The 19,717-nt window shown below is 36.6% G+C and overlaps 1 protein-coding gene across 3 annotated transcripts in view; it reads right to left on the minus strand.

Annotated features, from left to right (window-relative positions):
• Positions 1-6,284: 6,284 nt before the first annotated feature.
• LOC135217147 (max dimerization protein 1-like) overlaps positions 6,285-19,717 on the minus strand; it is a 677,794-nt gene continuing 664,361 nt past the window's right edge. For all 3 annotated transcript variants that reach the window (XM_064252858.1, XM_064252859.1, XM_064252857.1), the window contains 2 exons: positions 16,964-17,106; positions 6,285-13,103 (listed from right to left, as the gene is read on the minus strand). In XM_064252858.1, coding sequence (XP_064108928.1) covers positions 16,964-17,106 — 143 coding nt within the window. In that variant the 3' untranslated portion in view covers positions 6,285-13,103. The remainder of the gene's footprint in view (positions 13,104-16,963; positions 17,107-19,717) is intronic.

The following is a 19,717-nucleotide window of genomic DNA, read 5'->3' on the forward strand; positions in this document are numbered from 1 at the left end:
TCCAACTTTACAAATCAACTTAAACTGCTTTATTTCTAAATCTGTTTCATTCAAAGACTCTACTTCAAATATTCTCCTTGTTGTGTGGTCTAATAAATCTTGTAAGGTCACTTTTGCAGAATAATCAGTTACTAACCAATTTTCAGAAGAAGGTAAGCACTCTTCTTTGGGAGAACGAACATCGTTGTAAGAAGGAAAAACTTGATTTTTTCTCAAGTGTTTTATTCCTCAAATTTTGATAGCTTCTTTTTGAAAGGCCACAGTCTAAGATCAATGCCAGAGCTTCATTTGCAGAAAAAGAACACTGTGATATTTTCTGATGAAGTACATTGATTTTCAGTAGAAATTTGGGCTAAAGATTTAGCCATTCTTGATTGTCCCTTCTTTCTTAGAACTCTTGATGTAGCATATGTGAGCCTATGAGGAGATATGTTAACAAGCTCTGCAGTTTACCTTAGTTTTGTTTTCTCGGATGAGCCCTGAAAACTCTCTGTTCTAGGTCGTCCTCGAGATTTCTTAGGAGTTTCATTTTCTGGGTTTTGATACATTTTAGCATCAAGCCAACCTTGGTACTTACTTAGAAATAACTTTCTGGTTCTGTTAACAGTTCTCCACTTAATTCTTAAGTTTTTCAGAAAGTTCATCACAATATTTGTTGCTATAGTGTCATCACGTATAATATTTTCAATCTTTCCAAGCAGAAAATTATGTAGTTTACCATCATGAAAACTACGCATACGGCCATTCTTTATCGCTTCACTAGCTTCATTAAACAGATATTAGTTGGTAACATCCATTTTCATGCACCTCGTTATTGTCCTATATGTTAAACCTGACATCTTCATCTTTTGGTAATATTTTTTTCATAGTTGTCCAGACAATTATATTCACTGTAAAAAAAGTGGCGGTTAGTGGCAAAAAGTTTTTCGTCCTGTTGTTTGGGACTTAATTATCTACCATTTAACACCATTGGGAATATTTGCAAAGCTTTGCATTTTATATGCCTAAATTTTCAACAAAATTTGAGGGACGTATATCAAACACTGTTGCACCCAGCATTTAGATCATATATATAAAGATCAACAACTTTAATACATTCAATAATGCACAAAAAAGTAATTTTGAAATGTAAGTTTACTCCACAACACACCTTTCATAAACCGTGGCTAAAGAAACAATAAAATGTTTTTGTATGGAAAAACAGTGTGCAGCCAAGAGCAACTTGTTTAGTCATGTTTAAGCCTGTAAAACACTGATACTAACAACTACTTGCAGTCTATATAATATTGCATTCCTTTGTCACTAATGTATGTATTTTTGATTTTTATGATCCTCATGATAATTTGGAAAAGTAAAAAATTTTATTTTGTCCACCAGCTGGCCCACTGTGAGTCGTGAGGAGTTCCCTTCAGTGATAGAGAAAAGCAAGATCGTCATATCATTCACATTATCATTACCTGCATTATTTGTGTTTTTCGTGTGTTGAAGTTAGGCCACTCTTTGCAAGGGCTATTTTAGGGACGACATTTGGATACCATAGTGTTCCCCGTTACACATATAATTGTTCAGACTGTGTTCTCACCGTTATTGACCCGGCTCGGCCAACGCGGAATCAGAGGAATTTATTTCTGGTGATAGAAATTCATTTCTCGATATAGTGTGGTTCGGATCCCACAATAAGCAGTAGGTCCCGCTGCTAGGTGACCAATTGGTTCCTAGCCACGTCAAAATATCTAATACTTCGGGCCAGCCCTAAGAGAGCTGTTAATCAGCTGTGGTCAGGTAAAACTAAGATATACTTAACTTCACTGTTATTGAATTGTTTTTGGCTTAAAACAAAAGTGTGTGTTTTGTATAAGGTTGCTGTAAATATTGCGAATAGGTTAAGGTTTTCTTCCCCCAATTTTCCTCTTACTATCGTGTGTTTGAGAAAGATAGTTTTCTACTTTTACTGTTGCTTTCTCTTTGCCTTAGTGTGATAGCTAGGTAAGCGAATGCAGTTGTGTATGAGCTTTTGTTCTTAACGTGCGTATTGTTTTTCTTCCCCCATTATTCGGTTTTCGGAGGGGTTGTAATTATAAGTAACGCATTTTGTATTAAATTGTTGAATGTTTGTCCAGTGTTTCGTGTATCCTACAATATCAGATCGAAAGAACCAGATCACCTCCGCACCATTTCGTAGTTCATAACACACACACACACACACACACACACACACACACACACACACACACACACACATATATATATATATATATATATATATATATATATATATATGTATGTATGTATGTATGTATGTATGTATGTATGTATGTATGTATGTATATGAATCACAAGAGAAAAATAAAGTAAAAGAGTGGCTCCAGATTAACAGGTAACTCAAGTGGTTACTTATGATGCTTTTCTTCGATGAAATTTCCATGTATGATATAAAAATCCATCTCTTACACGCATTCTATACAAATTTACAACATTTAAACTTAAAAATTCGTTAATATTTCAATAAATTACTTCAAGATAATGTGTTAATCTTTAAAAACCGAACCTTCATACGTAAGTCATTTTCACACTCCCAGTGGGCAGGGTTGCCTATGAGCCAAATGGTAGCAAAGACCGAAAGTTCACTTTATAAAAATTAAAGGGCCAAAAAGTCTAGGCACCAATAGCCCCATTTTTTTTTTTTTTTTTTTTTTTAGCTCAAATGATAGTAAACTCATAGTTTCACGTTATGTAATATCTGCTAAGCCTGCTTTAGCTTAGCTAAACGACGAATTAGTAAGCGTCTTTCATTTTGACTTGCTTGAACCACCAAACATTTCCTCATGGTGTCACACTTCATGGCGCAGTAAAACGAGGAATTACTAAAATGACACCGTAACGCGATTTCGTCGTCGGTTTGATGACTATAACTGGTTCACTTAAGGTAGATTCTTGGGTGAGCCCTATGCCTACGAGACGTTTGTTTGGCGGCCGCTGACTGGCCGGGAGCTCCCAACCTCCCGGTGCCAGCCAATCAGCGGCCGCCAAACAAACGATTCGTAAGGATATGGCTCATTCAAGAATCTACTATAAGTGAACCTGCTATAGTTGGCTTTAACGTCAGGTATACTTACTTCTCCAGGCGCGATCTTTTATCATGCTTAAATTGACTCAGCGATGGCCCAATCACGTCCCTCACTCGTGTCGTAATTTCCTGATCATGTTATCATTATAATGTATCATATCCATTTTTTCTCCTCTCGTTTCCATTGTCGTTTGTTTGTTTATATGGTGTTTTTACGTTGCATGGACCCAGTGGTTATTCAGCCACGGGACCAATGGCTTTACTAGACTTCCGAACCACGTCGAGAGTGAACTTCTATCACCAGAAATACACATCTCTCACCCCTCAATGGAGTGCCCGAGAATCGAACTCGAGGCCACCGAGGTGGCACGCCAACACCATACCAACCACGCCACTGAGGCGCTTGCTCCCATTGTCGTCATGATCTTTCGGTGACCCAGATTCGGTTCGCAGTTGCCGCGACTGTTTATCAGTTTTTCTTTTATGAAATATTATTTGCAGCGACCTTATATCTGTCTTTCTTTGTTGAGTGCCGAGAAATTACGCTCGCTTTGAATGAGTCCAAATGGTACTAGGTATGTCTGTCTGTCTTGGGTTAAACCGCACATATGCCTGCTTGGTCTCTTGTTTCTGGGCATCCCGTTTCGAAAATCAGCAGCATAGTTTAAACTAACCTTGTGAATCTCGGATCTCCTTTTTTGTTATTCAGTCTAGCTCCTATTCTTCCTCCAGCGGGATTTCTAATTTGTGTGATTACGTTAAATAATTAGTTATTGTGCGTAGTGTCAACTCGTGTGAAACCGCAGGGGTTTTGAGTGATTCCTGTCTAATTGGCCAAAAAGAAGGGAGGGAGGAGTTAGTACCATCAATGCACTCACTTGACACTTGGTACTACAGTGCAGGCATTACTGAAGGGCGTCGGAGTGTCCTCTCGGACTTTACCTGCCCCCACATTTTAGCCATTTACTTTAAATTCAGTCCAGATTCCTTACTTTAATCTTGCTGTTCAACCTCTCTAACTTTTACTTCTTTAGAATTCAACGCCGACAACATGCTTTAATATACGCCATGATTTCGTGAATCGGTAAACGCTTTGATAATAAACTGCACAACTTTTGCAGCAATCACGTTCATAAAAAAATGTACCACAGGTCTATTAGACAGGTCTCGACAATAAAAAACAAAGGTTTCCTTTCTAGTTTTGTAGTTAAAATTGTAATAAAACAAACCCATAAATTCAGTTACATGTGACATTTTACATTCAGTTCAGTTGGAAAGCAGCTTAATTTCAGATGTCATTCTAACCATTTTCCTAAAAACGGTCAGTGTGAGCCAAGGCCATCACAGAAAACGCATTGAACTTGACTTACATAGGTTGTACAGTTGATAGCTCATTTAGGTCATTTGAGTCAGCCTCGGTTAAAGTTCTACTTACTTTCCGTAATTAGTTCGAGAACATTCCGATTTTGCCACAGGCCTCTGTAGTTTGTGTACGTGGGTACAAGAATGACGAGCACGCCTTTTTTTTTTCCCCTAGGCATTCTGATTTTACTGTTTTAGGTCTCACCTTGTAGTGCTCGTATTTTTCACATAATTCTCAGCTTCTTAGACAGATTTTGCGTTTCCTCTCCTCGACCATTCAAACGAACAACACTGCCAGTGAATTAACCATCAGGATCACATTCAGCCACCAGATGTCAACTGATCCAAAGTCTAAGCTAATGTAGTGCCTACGTGCGTCGTTGTAGTAGTAGTCGTACTAGAATAATTTCCGTTGAATCTGATCCTTACAAGCAAGGCCTTGCTTACAAGTAACGATCAACAGCGATATGTGGTTCACCCACTGCGTTTCTTTTGCTACAAGATTTCAGTTACCGCCCTATATTAGTTAATGGTATACTATACCCGATCACCTATAGAGCCGCCATCTGTTGACTACGTTGTCAAATTTAGTAGAGACCTCAGGTTTGTACGTTAGGAAAATACAAATTACTTCCAAGTTTGTCATTTTGTTGGGAAAAGGGGTACAGTATTCAGTTTCCTAAGTCGGAAGGGTCTCTACAGATCTCAAATTCACCAAAATTAAGAGTTTGTGGTGGCATGTTTTAAATAAAATTTAACCGCTGACTATTCTGTAGACCTATTCTGAGGGCAATTCCGCTATGAAAAGATACACTATTGTGACAACTGGGTAAAGAAAACTGTCTTGTTTCAAGAGACAATAATTGCAGAAAATCTTATACTCATGAAGACTAGCACCGTCCCAATAATGTGATCCTTAGGTTTCATATTTCTATTGTAGCTTAGCTGCATATGATGTTTCATGTTTTTTGCATAATCTTTGGATAGGTAATAGAAATCCATAAATATGTATTACTTCACACATAATTCAAGAGGGGTGAAATTCTAGGTTTGAAGTGGAGGTAGTGTTAGTTTACATTTATCAACTGATAAATGCTCTTAGCTCTTATGTGGAACGGTGCAACCAAAACATATAGTAGTACATCTCTTGATGAAGAACTCATACAAACTAGCCTACAATTGAAAAATTCAGGGATGAGTTCAAGTTAATAGGTTAAAATTCCTATTTCACATAACCCTCATTAGTTGGGAATGGAAGTAGTTTAACCAGACCAGAGTTAAAATACTTAACAATCATATATAGAAGGATTGTACGTACAGTAGTGACATTAAGGCGGGATTAAATTTACTCCGACATTGAACGTGCGAGTAATCATTATACAATAGTTTAACAAAACCAGTAAGTTACTAAGTCAAAATTTCTGTATATAATATTAGGAACCTTAAGTTAATAATGATCAACTCTACTGGTCACTATATTGGTTAAGACTTTAGGAAAATAATATGGCTTGTATTTTTGTAAGGTTACCTACAATAAACAAAAAAAGAAGCGAAGAATATGTGAAAAATAAAGGTAAAGAAAGATACCATGTATAGTTTTTCCTCCCAGCTATAAGACTGTTCGGGTAATGACTCTGCAGTTACCATACATTAGCCCTTTTGGTCTTAAAAGTTCTAGTGGAATGCAAGATGGTCCACAAAGCAGTCTGGATACTTACTTGAGAAAAATGGTTATCTCCAAGCAGTCTGAAAAAGTACTGTAGGCTCGTAATTTTCTCTTCAAAATTTGTTTCCCGAAACAGGAGATTGGATTGCTTACTTTCCACTGCAGAGAAATTGGACAATGAAACATATATACACAAATTATTTTTATTTTAGATTCAAGAAAATCATGTAGAACAGAAACAACAGTTACCAGAAATATGTACATTAATGGTATTTGCGACACATAGCGGGTTCAACTTGTGGAGCTGATCTATTGACAGAAGGGGATCGTGGGCTAGTGAGTGACTGTTTCGGTTTCCACTAATATCTTGGAACCTGATGGTCGAGATTTGGCTGGACATGGCCAGAATAGAACTTTTAATACAAATGTTAATAATTGCTTTGGAGGGCTTAAGGTTAATCTTGCGTTGGCTGGAAGCCTGCTAAGTCCTATCCCTGTGTTGTAAATTCAACTATCCTAGCTCTCGTGCTGCAGAGGTTTCTATGCAACTCGTTTACAATTAGTCTCATCAGTTCTTCCCACAATTATATTTTCCAAACAAATTTACAGTGGCACACGTTGCCAAGGACGGTTTTATTTTTATTCACAACATAATTAAATTTAATGTAATTTTTATATAATTATAAAGATGTCCAAAAGCTTGCAATTTACAAGGAGGATATCCCCTTTTATCATGAAATACAGTGCATGATTTTTATACTGTAGCCACGATTTGCTGTAATTATGTATGTCACTGGATGTTCACTTAACTTCTTTTAACTCTGAGGAACTGGGATTTCTTCCTATACTTGTGGACGGGTTGTTACGTGCTTATTACGGGAAAGATATGAGTCAATTCATAACAGGTTTACCGAGTAAAATTGGTCTCGAATAATTGTTAGATAGATCTGTAAATATCAAGTGATAAAACTAGTCTTAAAATACTTGCAGGAGATATCACAAAAACTAAGTGAGAAAATGTGTATTGCTAAAAATGTCAAGAACCAAACTTTCATCATCACTTTAAAACATGAAAAATCTTAAAAAAGTGAACGAACACCGACTGACCTGCACCAGTTGAAGAAAAAAAAAAAAAACAAGTTCTTTCAGTACATAGCATCAAGGATTTTCAAAGTCAGATGGAGAGAATGCTGATAACATAACAAAACACAAACAAGCCTGTCAATATGAACACAAAGGCTCTCCATTATGCCGCATAAAACATCAATAATGTCCCCTTCTTGCCAAAGGAAAGCTACTTATAAGTTCATTTTTTCCAGCCTTTGTAAAATCAAAAGAATAGTAAAAATATTCAGTAAAAAGAAGTGTAGAATAAGTGTTATGTCTACATCTTCCAGCCAGTCCCTCCCTGTAACATCATTTATACTGTATATTTCAATGCATATGCAATCAGTCCAAATCAAATACAATTCACAATGAAATACTCATGTACAGTACAAAGATTTTCATTATTATAAATAAAAGCAAATGAACAAAATTTACACACACAAAATCAAACACATTCACAAAAAAATATTTTCTATTCAGCAATACTATATTTCCATCAGTAGATATACCTCGATCAGCATTAGGCTCGATTATCAGTGGAAATAGTGGGCCAAGCCACTCAGTCAAGCATGGTCAACCCTATTTATGGTAAACATCTGCTCAGTGGACAACACTAGTTGCCCCACTTCAGTTAAGTAGTGAACATCACAAGCACACATGGATTAGTTGTTATTGGATTGTTTTATATTTTTTTTGTATTTTTTCTGAACTGGATGCAGAGGTTTTGTTGACAGGTCTGAGGCAAGGGTGGATGAAATGTTAAGACACAGATGATAATTTTTGTTTTTGCATTGAGTGTTTCTATGGATGACTGAAGCATATCAGACAATCCAACACATAGGAGAAATTAATACAATTAAAGGAACAAGGATTGGGCACTTCTACCTACAGCAATGCTAGGGTACGGGGTATCGTGAGGAGGCAGTGGGATTCGAGTAGCCTCCACTGTAGCATAATTCAAAGACATTTTAAACCCTATCCTGCTGAGATGATAATATAGTACGTACTTACCCCGTCTCCTGCATAGCTTGCGAAGGAATTAGAAAGGGCAAGACACATTCAGACACAATATGAACAATTTTTTCATTTTGTACATTTTTTGTGAGCACCCACCCCACTGTTCCATTGAGGATAAAGGTGTACACATCACCACCCACCTGCCGCCACCACCATCGCCCTAGTGTTTATGCACAACTATATTTCATTCTCTCAACTCTTAAAGAGTAGAAATCTCTTTGCTCTCTTACACATTTGTGCTTCTTGACTCTGTCAAGGTTTACACAGAAGTAAATTGGGAACAATAATGATAAGGAATGGTGATGACAGGTGATGGGCCTTGGGCACTTTGGCCATGGCTGCACTTGTCAGTGTGCTCGGGTGGGCACCAGATGACATAATGCACACTACAACTGTCCCAAAACGCTATATGTTCACTGTTGGTTTGAGTCTGGGTTCTGCACTGCTGTGAATGGGCACTTCACGCACGTGCTTGTTGTAAGGGTGTGCATTTTGTCCAGGCATCTCACGAGATCAAACTAAAGTAATAGAGGGAAGAACCTCAGTGTCGCAGATGACTCTGAAGCACCTGTACCATATCTTACACAAGACTACAGAGATAGTCTTACATCGTGGTTTTAAAAGTTATTTGGTAGCCGTAACTGTAATGACAGTCAAATTACTAGTACATCTTATAAATGATTTTTTAAAAATGAAATGGGGTGCAAATTTCTTTATACAGAAGTTCCTTTTCACCTGATCTGAAAGCATAACAACTGGAATAAAACTCCAATTTAGGTATGCAAAAATACTTGGTAAGGTGGTAGTGAAAGATGCAAAAATATGCAATTTCCACTCACATTCAGAGTCAAATATAAACTGTGATGCCAGGTCTACAGTACTAAGGGCCGTGACATCCACTGAAGCTAATGGTACAATGAGTTAATATTTAAGATGAAACATTCTTAAACCTCTTTTGTTTAGTAACTCTTCATTAGATAATCTGTAGCCTGGCAGCACAAGTATAATACAGCTGGTTGGTAGCGACTGACTACAGTAACATTGAAGGCCCTGTGGGTAATGGTGTCATGAAGACTTATGCTAACAATTTACCCACAAACACTTTTTAACTTAATTTATCACTAGGGAAATATCTCTTCTTGATTTGAAACCAAATCATGGCAAATGCATGACAAAGGTAAGTTTTGTCATTAATTTTTCTTATAGAAGCCTCACTTGTAAAAATGACAACAATAACGATGTATGTAGAGAAGTTTAGTATGTTTACTTTCACAGCTCAGTGATACCCAAGCTATAATTCATAGATATATAGTTTCTAGAAATGTGGCGTAGATTTCAATCCATTGAGGAAAATTCCTGAGAGTGCACAGGATACTGTTGCTTTGCCAGTGGTACTCCATTGCAGGTCAATCTAACAATGTCAGCTTATCAATAACAATTATTGCACATCTAAGCTTAACATGGGGTTACTTTTATTCTTTTTTCTGTGGGAAAGCCAAGCCAGAACTCTTTTACTTTGGAAGGCTTTGGGTGGTGCATAGAAATGACATACTGATGAATGGAGTTTGCAGAAACTAGAGAAGAAAAAATGCAGAAGTTAAATGAAAATTTGTAAGGCTTGTATTTGTTTATCTTAACACATTAGCATTTACTCTCAGCTACACATGAACATTCTTGAAGCTAGGGGAGCACTGATAAAGAAATTACTAATTACCACTAATTAGTGTTTAAAACAAGTGCAGGCCTTAGAGGAAATGTCATTTTCGAAGTCCACACACCTAGGTTAATATTGAACAAGATAGCAAATTCCAAGAAATTGTATGAGCACCACCCAATACCTCTTGGGACGGCTTGTGGCCACAACATTTACAAGCAGCACCTCAGGTACACATAAATCTATGAACACATGGTAGATTACCATACATGCACATAGTGGCTCACATACATGGACAAGTGTCCTGAGGTGTGTGCGTGCTTCTGCAAATGGTATTAAAGTCTGTAAGAACAAGGTCTCACTGTTTTCACACTGAGTGCTTTAAAGTAGGGCAGTAAGGTTCTTCAATAAGGTCTTCTCTACAATAAAATCTATAACTAAAATCTGCTACAAGCTAAATCAATATACATAAACTTTTTTTGGGGGGAGGGAGGGTGTACTAAAATGAAATGACGATTCACTGGAGCATTTCAAGCCAATCCCATTACAGATACAATAATGAAAATAAATAAAATCTAATAAAATATAAAGAATATAAATGAGAAAATCCTATGGAATTAGCAGAAATTAAAGCTACCAGGAGTCCAGTGGAAAAGGCTGGTACCCTGTGTCCAGACTCTACTTGTTGTACTAGTCAGTATATACACTGTACAAGAGACATGGCCCAGGCGTCCCATCATCGGAGCCTTGCTAGCAAACTTTCACAGCTAAATTACAAAATACAATATCAAAAGAGTTTGATCTAATCATAGGCAAGGCCAGAACCTAAGCAGATAAATATATAGTGTACTATAGTTTGTAGATAAACACAGTATAAGCAAACTATGGGGATCCAGTAAAATTGTGGAAGAAATATTTGCATTCTCATTTATGGCAGTTAAAAGATGGCAGTATTATTGCATTAATTCTCATTTTACAGTATAAGTATCTATATATATACATGCACTTACAGATTCGTATACTCATAAGCATATACATATGCTGTATATCTATGTGCACATATAAACATATTGTAAATATATGAATACTGTAGTTATACAGCATACTGTGTAAATACATACAATTACATTCAAGCGCACATACATATGCAGCTTACAGTATACGCGTATACAATTCTTTTCTGTAAGTTTGTACACGTGTATATATTTCCTACATATTTACATGTTTGTGTGCGTGTATCCAGTGGATTAAAACATGTATATAACTTGTATGTGTTGCAAGTACACAGTTACATGTATATGCAATATATAGTTATATAAATGTGGACATATATACACATAAACATATGAATGTGTGCATATATATAGAGTTTATACAGTACACATTTCAGTCCCATTCCATAAAGGTCTATCACAGCTATTTGATTTGCAGTATTAGCATCTGCTAAGATTTCAATTCGAATCCAGTCACCATTGCTTGTTATTCTGGCAGTAAAACATGACCACACTTGCAAAAAATAATAATAAATAAAAATCCATTTGTTTAGCACCAACTCGCCTTCACTCTTGTGTCAGTAAGAAAAAGTCTCTTTAAATATTGCATTAATGACGCACAATGGCAGATGAAATACTGAAATATGAATGTTAAAACAGTCTGTTTGGTTCTGGCTTCACCTTGACACATAAGGTGTAGTACAGTGCTTATATAATATATATTATATATAAAGATTCATAATTTCAGGGCAGAAACAGTGCAGCGAAATATGAGACTTGAATAAAAATATAAAATATTGCAAAGGTTAACAGGAATGAGCCAGAGAATATCACAACTATAAACCTATAAACTATAATGTGAGGATTTTCAAGAAGGGAGGGAGGGAGGGAGGAAGGGAGGGTGGAAGGAAGGAAGAAAGGAAGGAGGGGGACCCCTGGGCAGTCTTTTTTTTTTATTTTTTTTCTGTTTTCATTTTAAGGGAAGGGGGTGGAGATCTGTTGACACATTCCACAGTGGATTGGGTTACTAGTAAGATGACTCGACAGTTTTCCATCATGGACAAATTGTTGCACTACCAATAACTACGAAAAAAACAATCAGGAAGATATTCGTTCTACGTCTTATTGAAATTTAAAGGACACGACCAGATAAGAAAGAATTTGTCATCTGGTGCTCATAATATGCAAAATATTAAGGAAAACACATTTTGTCCAAGACGGATGGTGAAAGAAGAAGAGGTTGGTGGGAGGCAGGACACGCTGCCAACACCAACCTTCCATATTCTCAACAATAGTAGTTTACTTATCATTGTTATTATTTTCAAGTCAGTGGCCTTTTATTTATTTGGATGTACTACCAACCATTTTTATAATAACCTTCTTGCCTTATCAAAAAATATATAAACTCTTGCTGTTATTCCATAGTTTGAATAGAAGCAACTAAATGGAATATCACTGATAATGCAGTGGTATTCATTTTGGGAAAATCTTTAATGTGACTAGAACGGATTTTTCCTTTACACCAGTCCAACACAAAGCTACTATGCACTCATGTGTACAGAGTAAGTGTTTTCGTTTTTGTTCCCTTCTTCTGGATTGGTTGGGTGGAAGAAAGGGCTGGGTATTTTTGAACATGATAAAACGATCTTACATCTGACAAAAAAATTTACACATCTTCCTTATTAAATACTTCACATCTGCCTTTTATAAGCAAAATATTTTAAATATCTGCACAGCAATCACGCATCCATTGAGCACTTCTCTACAAGTGCTCACATACAATTTAAAAATCACCATTTAAAAGTTCACATCTTCAATGATAACAATGTGCTTTATATATATATTTATTTATTTTTTGTTGCTTCTTCATCTCTCAAACCAGCAGACAAGATTTTCTGATACCATGGTGTAAGAGGAAATTTCTATTCTTATTCCTTGGAGGTTAAAAAAATAAATATCAAGAAAATCTAAACAAACTGATGGATCAGACATGTCATGAAATAGAAGTCGGGTGGAGGAATTCTAGCTTCATACAGGAAATGGTAACAGGACTGAACTATGCTGTACTTGTGTTCTCTCTCTCTCCCTCTGTTCTTGGCAATGAGATTTGTTAGCTTTCATCACTAAAGGAGTCTTCATAAGAGTTCATTATATCACCATAGTATCTAAAAGTCTTGTGTCAGATCCAATGTTGCTTGGTACCACTGCGACTCTTCACTCCTACAAGACTGCCACTACCTGCAAAGGAAGGATAAATTACAATATGTTTGCATTCTCATGGACGTTGGCAAACAGCATAATTATATTGTGGACGCTGGTAAACAGTATAATTACATAGTACTGTATAAGAATATTACTGTATTCCACAAACTTAGTATACAGTTTCTGTAACACTCAACACATGATTAAGAGACAATAAGGATTAACAGCCTACTATAGCAGAGTTCTTAACCAAAGATTATCTGAGGGTTGAAGAAATGGAAAAATTATCTCCACCATTGGGCACATTCTCAAATTTAATAACATATTCAAAACTACATCATATAATGCACACTGATCAATGGAAAATGATAACCTGCAAATGACGAATTCCCGGGCTCATCTAATTTTTCTAGGATTGACAGTATATGAAGAAAAGAATTTAACTGGGTACCCGTAACACTACAATGTCTGTTTTGTTACCCTTTTGTTTCCCAGCAACATCAAATATTTTCCTATAAATGTGGGGAAAACATGATGATAAGCAACAGGAAAGCAGAGAAGATACATCTGAACTGGTGAGTATTACAAGGCTCACATGACTGGAGCCCTTAACCTGTGCTTAGTGGAACAATGACTGAAAAGGTACTGATAGAAGATAAACAAAGATGCCACCTTGTGACCGCAAAGAAAGATAGAGGGTAAAGGCAGGTTCACTGATCAAACAAACTGCCTTTGTTTCAGTCCTACTGAGTAAGGAAACAAAAGATGAGTCCTATTCAATACGAAAGCAATATTCCAAGTACGTATATATAAAGCAAAAATCATAAATAACACATTACTAACTGGGATAATGATGTAAATTTTTGTACCTAAAATTCACCAAAATTTGGGTGCAAAAATCCATCCACAACAATTTGAAGTACACTAAACAATCAAACTGTTTAAAGGAATGAAAGATTCTATTACATTACCTTCAAAAGTAAACACAGAATCAAATGAGAGACAGGTATGAATTGTATTAGAAGCATTGAATTCAGCTAGGTATGAATTGTATTAGAAGCATTGAATTCAGCTAAGTTACGGATCCCTGTTAAAATAATCTCACCATACAAGATGTAAGTGATGAAGCAAGAAGTGATTACATACGAAGAAAATAAGGCATGAATAAAGTAAGGCGAAAATCACTGAAGAAAAGGCGATAAAGACTAGATATGACGATACCAAAGAACATCACAACAAATGGGGAAACGATAAGTTGGACTATCAACGATATGTTTCTTGAGAAGTAAAGGGGGGGGGGGGGGGGGGGGGGGTTGGGGGGGGGGGGGGGGGGGGTTAAACCATAAGTATGAGTTTGGCTATCAGAGCCCTATGATAGACTGTCATATGCATGATATTTATCAGGAGCACTGACAAAGGATTCTCAGAGGTCCCAAAGACCGTGCTTTAATGAAGCTCTTCTTGGGGTCTGCAAGGAGAAAGGTGGATTCATAATACAGAGACTAAGTACAAATACGTTGATAACAGTACATGTTAAAGTAAGCAAATGGTAGTTTGAAGGATTACCGTATAGTTCTGTTTGAAGGATTACCGTATAGTTCTATTCTCTGAAATAGCTAAAACAAGGTATATTTCCCTCAAGAAGGATAATTGCAGGATTTATAAAGTAAAAAAATGTGACAATAATTACGTGACAGCACCTCCACAATCTCCAAGTTGGTTCCATTACAAATAACAAGTGAACATTACAATACTTGTAATAACAAGTGAACATTACAATACTTGTAAGTAAAAATCTCCCAATGCCTAAATTTCTTCCATCAATTTTTCACAGGGTTTAAATAATTAGATTAATTATAGATCACATCAGCGAGACCCAGGGTCCTTTTGGGCTTGAGGGAAATTTCTGAAGATATTTTGGTGTGTCTATCTTTAACTAGACTGAACTGTAATCAAACATATGAGGGATTCCCTACGAAGACGCTTGTAAAGATACATAAAAATCATTAAGGCCTCCTGAAGTACTTCAGTACTTGTTTTCCAATACCCTGACTGCTACTAGAAGGAACATCATATTTACTATCTAATATTCCCAATTTCAACTCACTCCAAGTGAACAATTAACTATTTCTACCACCAAGTACAGTCTTGGGATACATAACTATATGAGAAAACATCTTTATGGGAGTGTGAGTGTTTAGCAATGGCTCATTAGATATGAATAATTTTAGGAGCCGTTACACAGCTATTCATTCCTCCAGGACGATGATATCTCTCTAGAAAATACAACAATGTTTCATTGTGTTATATTTTGTGTCAACTTCATGAGAGCACTTCCATTATACTATCACTGATCACTATTCTTGATTTTTCTTTCCAGCTGATAGCAGTTTTTCTTATGGTTTTATATTTCTTACATCTGCTTAAAGTGAACTATTCTTATAACCTTACATCAGTTGATCACTTGTTATTCATAAAACATTCAGACGTTCTAAAAAAAAACTATTTTAACACGGCTTAAAGGATAAAACAGTTTCATATAAGGTTGTCTGGCATATAAGGATGTCTGGTTGAGAAATTTCTAACAAAAATAACCACGGTACTGCCTATCAGGGAGACCTGTCTAAACAGTGTGGGGACCTTCATTAGCCACAGAAGAAACAAGGCGTACTCTGAAAAATGGAAATGGCTTCCATGGCTGCCAAGAAGGCTTTTAAAACTGCAATCTTCTAACCGTTTCATAAAGATGGGAATTTTTTCACTTATTTCCTCCCTACTGAAGGAAGCTATTTTCCAATAGAACACTGTCTTACAAAACTTTGTTAGATGAACACTCACAATAAAGAGGACTTGTAAAAATCTACGGTATAGTCTCTATTTCAATCATTATCTCTATAAACGTTTCCCATCACAGGGTTAAATGTAAAATGAATTCTCTCCACTCTCTTTTGTCCTGTGCTCTTTCTGCCAATACTCCTCCAGGTCCAGATCTTCATCTATCACATCTTCCCATGACATCCTGAGCGTTCCCGCAGGTCTTCGTACTGCTGCTTTCATCTACTCCACCCGTGCTCATCGCATGTTCAAACAATCTCAGTCTTTAAGATTTCGGTCTTTCCCAGTCTCATGATACCACACCTCTCTGCTAAAACCTAATTTGTAATAAAATTTTCCATTATACTCTGACAGTGAATATGAACACCCTAAGGTGCAATAATACCTTATCAAAATCTCTTTTTCCTAATCACTTTATTTCCTATGTACTTCCCGTGAATATTTGCTCGGATTATGGATGGGGCTTTGTTTCACTTACCAGAAGTCTAGCGTTCTCTCTCCCTTGCATTTGGATTGCAGCTAGTCTCTCTCTCTCTTTCTTTTTTAACATACAATCCAGCGTGTCCCTCAAATGATATAAATGCTCGGCCTCTTCTACTACCTACCAATATATAGCAAGTGGTCTCTCAACTTCCCTCTCTTCAACATTTGCTTTTGTAACAACTTTATCCACTGTAACTGAGTGAAGTTCAGGGAAGATATGGTTCCTGGTTAATTAGGGAACTCTCCTCTGTACATGTATTATACGGATGAGCCGGACCCTTTCACAAGCAATTGCTAAAAAATACAAGAATACTTCTTCAAGTCAATGTAACCATCAAAAGCGCATCTTCGGGTAAATACTAAACATGCTGGATCCTTAGCCATAACAAAACCTAAACAACTCTTCCTTGACTCACGAAATGTCGTGGAAACCATTCAGTGACTCGACACCCTGAAAGTTAGACATTACAAAACAAGACAGATAGGACAAGGACAAAGAGAAAAATCAAGGCATTAAAAAATATGATAATAAAAACGAGCAAGGGGAGGGAGGGATTGGGAGGGGGGTTGAAGACTACCTAGAGGGCATGTGAAGGGGGTTCCGTAATAGTCAGACGGCGAGTGGAGACGGTGACTCCCCCATCGCTTGCAGATGACTGGATGGACGAATGGTCATCGGTGTCACTCTGGTTGCTCCCATAACCGAGGATGTCCACCTCATCTGGAAAAGGAATGTCAGTATGAGAACAACTTGGGTCAAACTCAGATCATAAGTATACACTACAGCTCTGGGGGAAATTTCATTCTGAATAGCACTGAATAGAGAACTAAGACGCCTGAACTGGAACTCAAAATGTGCACATATTCCTATCACAACAGTCAAAGATAAATTAACTTCTTACACAAGCTTCCATAGAACTGAATTCTCATGAATGACGTGAAATATTATATATATATATAATATAGTATATTATATATATATATATATATATATATATATATATATCTATATATATATATATATATATATATATATATATATATATATATATATATTATATATTAGATGGCTATAAGAACATATTGAAATCAACTGTAAATATGGACGACTAAAACAGCGCGTGATATCTTTCCAATCATGGTTATTCTGTCACTGGAAAAATAATGGGTGTGAAATGTCCATAGCACAGTACACCAAATTAGGTTTATTTCTGATAGAACACTACCGTCTTAATTATACCAAGTGCTGTTAATGAACATTACCTTCAACAACGTCACAAAGTTCTTTTCCTATAGAATATCACTGAATCGCGAGATCAGTTATATTCAAGGAATTTTTTTTATGCACGAGAATAAAATCGTTTTGGTGCGGCTGATGTCCAAGAGACGGACGACTCATCTATCATAAAACCAAGTTAAAAATGTCACTTTGCCAGATAAATCTTTAAATGTATTGTACACTAATAAAAAGAGGGATAGATTATTATCATTATCTTTATTAAAAGTAATGGGTACTTCAGCAGCGTTACACTTGTGGAGATTCTTCTCTATTTTTCGAATAGCAGTTTTTTCGGTGCTACTTAAACAGGCTAGTAAAGCGCCTATAGAGGTCATGATCAAATACAGGGTCAAGTTCGGTGTATAATTTCAATTTTACAGATAAACTATGATATCATAGTCATCAGTCATTAACGGTTTTTTTCTCTCTCTCCCTCTTTTTCTTGAAGCAAGCTTTCGTCTGGAGCTGCCTGACATCCTCTGGGCTGCGAAGCTGAGGATGGATTGTTTTCGGTGTTGTTGTTTTTGATTAAGCTGACCTTGTGTCAGCATGGGCTCTTGCTCACCGAGCAGCCCGTAAGACTTTTTTTTTTTTTTTTTTCTTTGGTGTGGTGTCCGTCCTCCTTATATTTGGGGTTGTCAGCAGGGGGCCTGTCCCTTGCTGCTCTCCTATTGGATTGTATGGTGGCGGTAAGCCTGCTTTTTCATTGGTCGCCAGGTCTCAAGCCATTTTCGCCGTGTCCATGGTTGCGAAACTGCAACCGTCTGGACCTCCGGAGCTGTGCAGTAACGTCGCTGGGCGTTGTGTTACGCCTCGAGACGTCGCTGCTAATTTGATATTCGTTGGGTGCAGAAGCATCTCGTTCGGGGGCGTTGCCTTCCGTAGAGTTGTCGTGATCGGTGGTGTCGTAGTTGGTGGCAGGTCTTCTCATACTCGTGAGGAGAAATTCTTCCTGCGTCGTATCAAGTGCTGTTTTTATTTGCTGGACGAGAAGCGCCTCCAGCAGGCGTAACCGACGGCCATCAGGGGCCTTCCCAATGATCTTCGTGTTCTGGATAATCACATCCCAGAGATAGCCTCTTGATGTTTGTTGCGGGCGTGATTCTTGATAGCCTCCTCTTGGGCGTGGAAGGAGAGTCTCTTAAGACAGGCGCATGTTGGTCATACCTACGTAGGCGCCGCTGGGCATGTATACTGGTACACCTCATACGTCTGCTTCAGGGGGTTTCGTACCTGTGGGGAGGGGTTATTTTTCATAATAAGGGCGCGCGTCCTCTGATTCTCTTAGTAGATGATAAAGTAAATTTTTTTTGGTGTCATCAGTCAGGGTTACATTTTCGGAAATAATCTTCTTAACGGAGTCTTCTTCTTCACAGCAATGGAAACTCATGAAGGCTTTATAATAAAGCTTGATATTATCCTGGGGGCGGGGCTGTGGGATCTCACTACTGTACCATTAATAATAAATAATAATAATAATAATAATAATAATAATAATAATAATAATAATAATAATAATAATAATAATAACATAATCTATAATAATAATAATAATATATTATTATTATGATTATAATTATAATTGTTATTATTATTATTATTATTATTTTTATTATTATTATTATTATTATTATTATTATTATTATTATTATTATTATTATTATTATTATTATTATCATCATCATCATATGTAGTTTAATCAATCCATTCAATCCAAAACTTTAAATATCATAAGGCTGGCCAAAATGGTTTGCTAAAGCTTATGAAAACTATATTTTATTGGATAAATTGCAATTACAGACATGTGATGACAGGATAAACGTAAACTGTTGAAGATTATGATAACATTTCCTTGAGGGATTTGTCAGAATTTACATTTATTGTAAGCTGAAATTACGACAATGACATATAACATGCTTAACTGTCTGTAATTTTTAACACCCACAAATTATTATTGTCAGGACGAACACTATTTTATTCTATAATATGCTGACGATAGTTATGAAATTATCCTTTTTGTCTGAGTTCTTCACTAATACATTTTCAGTGCAGA

The sequence above is a fragment of the Macrobrachium nipponense genome, chromosome 7 (assembly GCF_015104395.2).
Source record: "Macrobrachium nipponense isolate FS-2020 chromosome 7, ASM1510439v2, whole genome shotgun sequence".
Taxonomy (NCBI): domain Eukaryota; kingdom Metazoa; phylum Arthropoda; class Malacostraca; order Decapoda; family Palaemonidae; genus Macrobrachium; species Macrobrachium nipponense.